Source organism: Gracilinanus agilis, chromosome 3, assembly GCF_016433145.1.
Source record: "Gracilinanus agilis isolate LMUSP501 chromosome 3, AgileGrace, whole genome shotgun sequence".
Lineage (NCBI taxonomy): Eukaryota > Metazoa > Chordata > Mammalia > Didelphimorphia > Didelphidae > Gracilinanus > Gracilinanus agilis.
This window is the reverse complement of record NC_058132.1, coordinates 16,944,198-16,949,221: the sequence shown is the minus strand read 5'-3', so window position 1 is coordinate 16,949,221 and position 5,024 is coordinate 16,944,198. Positions and strand designations below refer to the sequence as shown.

Genomic DNA, 5,024 nt, shown 5'->3' with positions numbered 1-5,024 from the left:
CTTCCTTCCTTCCTTCCTTCCTTCCTTCCTTCCTTCCTTCCTTCCTTCCTTCCTTCCTTCCTTCCTTCCTTCCTTCCTTCCCTGCTTTCTTGCTTTCCTTCTTTCTTTCAGTGAGAAGAGTATACCCACATGTAAAGGGGCATACCCAGACAATATATGTGTGGTCAAAACCTATGCATAGAGGGGCACAAATAGAAGTGACATCTGCAGCTAGAGAACATGTGGCGACACAGCTGGATCAGATTTCTAGTTTCTGTCAAGCATTGCTCTCTACTGGCCTCCTGTGGCTGCTGCCCAGCTTTGTTCTAATGGATGTGTGGTCAGTGTTGGCAGCTGGCAGGCAGAGGTCCAATGGGCATGAAATATTGGAGTTTCTCTCCCATTTCAAATTCTGATTTCAACTGGAATCCTTAGCTAGAGAGAGAGAGAGCGTTCTTCCTCATGGGGAGAGTGGGCTCTGCCATGCTTTGTTTCTCTGAAAAGGCTGAAACCTTTCCTGCAGCAGCTCATTTAGAAAGTAGAAAGTCTACAAGCCCTCATAGAAGACTTGTATAAGGCAAGAGCCCTACCCCATTTCTCAGAAATTTATCTAGAAATTTGCCTGATTTCCTCTCAGCAGATTCTTCAACGCAGGCCATCCTCTCTGAACACAAAACCAGAATTTCTCCTCTCTGTGTCTTCAGGTTTACCTCTGTTTTTTTTTTCCTTTCCTAATTGTATTTAGTGGTCACCAAGTCCCATGTCTCTGTCTCTTCATGTTTAGGGTCAGTAGATCTCTTAATTTTCCCATGCTCAACTGTAACTTGGTCAGCATTTGTTTTATAAGCTGCCCACCCTCTGCTTTTTTGCCAAGGGCTCTCAGGGTCTGGGGATGCCTCTCTCTCAATTCCAAAAGTATTCCCATTCTTTCTTGGGGATGAGTGGATTTTCTAATGTTCGTTTGGTCTCTCTGTAATTTCCCCTAAGCTATACGTTGAATCTTTTCTCCAAAGACCGCCATATTGGACAGTGGCTCTCCTGTTCCCCCTGAATCTCCAGACTAAACATTCCCAATTCCTTTAGTCAATCCTCCAAGATTTGGTTTTGAGTTTTCAATCTTAGAGATCGTTTCATGAAGTCAGCAGGGTGGGAATGTTTCTCTTTGAATGAATGAGGAAGAGAATGAGAACCGGAGAGGGGAACTATGGTCACATTAAATTGGGGGGCCATATGGAGATCCCACCCCTAGACAAATCTATGGGTGTGAACTACAACAGAATTGAGAGGGTCTTGGGATGGAAAATGGAAACGAGGCAGAAAACCTTCTCGTGAGCCTTCTAGAAGCTGCCACACCCCAGAGGGGCACCTTTATTACTGGAGGTAGAGGAGGGCAGAAAGATCAGAATGGGAAGAGCTTTCGGTAGCAGTCTGGGCACCTGAGTCAAGCAGCAAAGCAGACCCTCAAATCAATGTGGTGATTCCTGCTGTGAAAGCAGTTCAGGAAGCAATTTTAGAGAAGTCTAGATGAACAGGAGGAGTCATTAGTTACTCTAGTAGCACAAAGATAGTGGTGGTTTCCTATCGGACTAATTATTCTCTTCAACAAAGCGCAGAATTGCCAGTTAGTGAGTAGGGGTCTTCAGAAAGAGGCCAAGAGCTCATTTTTGTACCCTTTGCATTTAAGTGCCCCCAGCAAAGTCCCTTTCAGCCCACCTTAGTCACCGCTCTGAGCAGGACCTTTCTTTCATGAAGGGGAGAGAATACCAGCTGGAGGTCCAAGGCCAGGGCTCTGTTCAGTTCTATTCTACAAACTTTAATTGAGCATCTGCTTGGACAAGGGGCTGCAGAGATGGGACCCAGACCCTGCTTTCAAGGAATCATAATCTGATGGAGGTAGATGGAATTTATAAGCAGGTATGAGAAGAGGGAAGGTGTGAAAGGGAAAGGTGAAGCCTAGATAGTGTCCTCCAGGAAAATAGGAGGAATGAACATGGAAGAGCCTTTTCCATAGTAAGTCTGGGTTTTCTAAGTATCTGTGTTTGGTAGCAGATGAGGAAGCCTGGAAAATCGACTGGGCTTGACCACGGGCTTGCAGGACCCCAGAGATGGAGCTGGGAGGGCATGGAGAACAATCTATCCAGTCCCCTTGTTTTAGTCCCACCTGGAGGGTGGAACAGGAGGCAGAAGGCAGTTGTGAGCTGCATGTTAGGGAAGAACTTTCAAACAATTCAGGGTTGAGGGCACTGTGGTGTGGCGGAAAAGATGGTGAAGTTAGAGGATCTGCATTCCAATCCTTCCTTGGACACTTTGTGACTTTGAATATGACAGCCTCTCTGGTTGTCCATTTCCTCTTCAGTAGATGATCTCCAGGATCTTCCAGGTCTAAATGGGTGAACTCTTTCAGTGAGGAATGGACTGACGTGGCAGGTAGTGAGTTTCCATGAGAGTTGATGGCTTCTTTCAGATTTTGGAGGGAGATTTTTGCACAGGTCAGGGCTGGACTAGATGCCCTCTGAAGTCCCTCCTCACAATTCCAAGGTGTAGTGATTCTATGAATAATAATTATTACTACATGAATAATGATATAATTAAATGTTAATATTATATATAATATAAAATAAGAAAATGAATCAATAATACTTAATTAAATATTAAATTAAAACAATGATAAAACACCCCAGGTAGTGAGCATTCTGCCATTAGGCATCTTCCCACAGAAGCTGGATGATCAATTGTGGAAGGTGTTCCTGCTCAGGAAGGGGTTGCATTAGATACCTCCCTCTTCTGTCCTGGACATCTCCCTGCAAGCCTGGGATTCTGTGGCATTCGTCGTGCCTGTCCTACAGAATTTGGGGAGTCCTAATTTGAATGCACAGGACCATTAGAGGACTGCCTGCCCAGTGAGAGTTAAGCTCTGGCAGTCAAGCTTCCAGGACAAGTTGGGGGAGGGGTGGTCTTGATGTTGTAGCTAAGTCTTGTGTCCTGTATGATTGGAAAATCTTGAATTTTTTGGACTCCATCTCCTAGAATTCTTTTCTCAAAGGTTTAAAAAATATTTTTTAGAATTCTGTCCCTTCGTGGTTGCCAAATTGTGAGAATTAAAATTAATATACAATAACTAAGTATTATATTTTATAAAGTTTATTAATAATAACTAAAGAAAAAGAGCTAGAGTAAGATGGGTGCCAACCCAATCTTGCACGTAAGGAAAAAAAGAGAGCGAGAGGTGGAGTTACAGACAACTATATACACAATATGTAAAGACGCTATGTGAATGAAGTTAAAAAGGATTCTGGGAGATGAAAAAGAATTCTGGGTGATGGAGTCCAAAAGGTTCAAGATTTTCAATTATACAGTCCTTTGGACAGGGGCTTGTTAGGAAGCTTGGTAGGGCTTCCCAGAGGAGGAGGAGAATGACCAGATCTGGAGGAGATAGGCCCTAGATAACAGAGAGAGACCTTATCTTTTTTTCTTTTTTAAAAGACACTTAGGTTCTGACAACAATTCTAAGACAGAAGAGTGGTAAAAGCCACAGAATTGGAATTATGTGACTTACCCAAGGTCACACAGCTAGGAAGGCCTGATTTGAACCCAGGTCCTCTTGACTCCAGGCCTGGTACTCTATCTACTTTGCTCCCTAGCTGCCCCAGGAGACCCCATTTTCTTTTCTTTTTTTTTAAGCCCTTACCCTCTGTCTTAGAATCAATATGGTATATTGGTTCCAAGGCAGAAGACAGGTAAGGACTAGGCAATGGGGTTTAAGTGACCTGCCCAGGATCACATAGCTGGGAATGGTCTGAGGCCAGATTTGAACTGAGGACCCTCCCTCACTGTCTCCTGGCTTGCCTCTCTATCTTTTGAGCCATCTAGTTGTCCCTGAGCCCTTCTCTGTTTAAGACTTCCTTAAGGCACTTACTTAAGCCAGCCTTCCAGGAAGAGGGGAGACAGTCTGGAAGGTGGAGCAAAGTCTTCTTCAGAAAAGAGGGTGCTGAGTAATGGAAGAAGTTTCCAGGAGGAAGGGGGACCACGAAGTGGGAGGAGAGAAGGGGCCCCGGAAAGACCACTAGGATTCTTGTCTTCCTCAGATGAGGGGGTGATGGACCCCGAGGTCTTCCTGCTTTCCATGTTTGAGCTGGGCAAGTACGACTTCCAGTTACTCATTGAAATCATAGAGAAAGACATGGATTCCCAGAAGCACCACGCCTTCCTGGTGGCCCTCCCCAACGTGTCCCAGGCCATCCTGGAGAAGAAGAAGGACACCCTGAAGCAGCACATCTGGCTCGTGGCCACGGTGGCCTGTAGCAGCAACCCTCAGCCTGTGCCAGGAGTGAAGGGAGTGACCTGCGACCTGAGCCAGCTCATGCGCTCCTTGGACACCTACCGCCGCAGCTTTGGCCTGGACTCCACCTCGCTCTGCAAACTGGCCCAGCAGACGGGCCAGCCCCTGCGGGTCATGCAGAGCGCCATCCTGGGGCCCTCCACAGAGGTGACCGAGGCGCAGGTGATCGAGCTGCTGGCCGAGGCCACCCACGGCCCCACAGGGGTCTTTGCCAAGGAGCTGTCCTCCGTGCCAGTGCTGGGCGTCGTGGCCTCTTGCGGCTACTCCTTCGCCGTCGTTTACCAAATGCTCAGGACGTACCTGACTGGGGCAGCCAAGAATGCCCAGAGAGTCATAAAGCGGGCCTTTCACAGTAGCCTGTAACGGGGGATTGGATTAGTCAAGATTAGGAAGCCTCTCCCTGCTCCTCACAATCCCTGCTCTCCCTGCCCCTGGAGAGACCCCTGCCTATACCTGTGTGTGTTCGGGGTAGGATGGGACCGAGAGGACCCAGAAATTCCAAAGTGTTTAGAAGCACCGTGATTTGTGGTTATTTGTGTCTCGGTCTCAGCAGATTCAACAAAACCCGAAGGGCCCCCACTAGGTACCTCATTCCTTCACTCACTCAACAAACATTTATTTACTTAAAACCCGTACTTTCCATCTTAGAATCAATACTAAGAATCGGTTCCAAGGCAGAAGAGTGGTAAGGGCTGGTCAATGGGGG

At 46.8% G+C, this 5,024-nt stretch overlaps 1 protein-coding gene across 1 annotated transcript in view; it reads left to right on the top strand.

The window, feature by feature from the left end:
- The window catches only part of LOC123242852 (interferon-inducible GTPase 5-like), a 6,621-nt gene extending 1,940 nt beyond the window's left edge, over nucleotides 1-4,681 (top strand). The window contains exon 2 of the mRNA XM_044670967.1: nucleotides 4,065-4,681. Within this exon, the coding sequence (XP_044526902.1) occupies nucleotides 4,065-4,681 (617 nt within the window). The remainder of the gene's footprint in view (nucleotides 1-4,064) is intronic.
- Nucleotides 4,682-5,024: the final 343 nt, after the last annotated feature.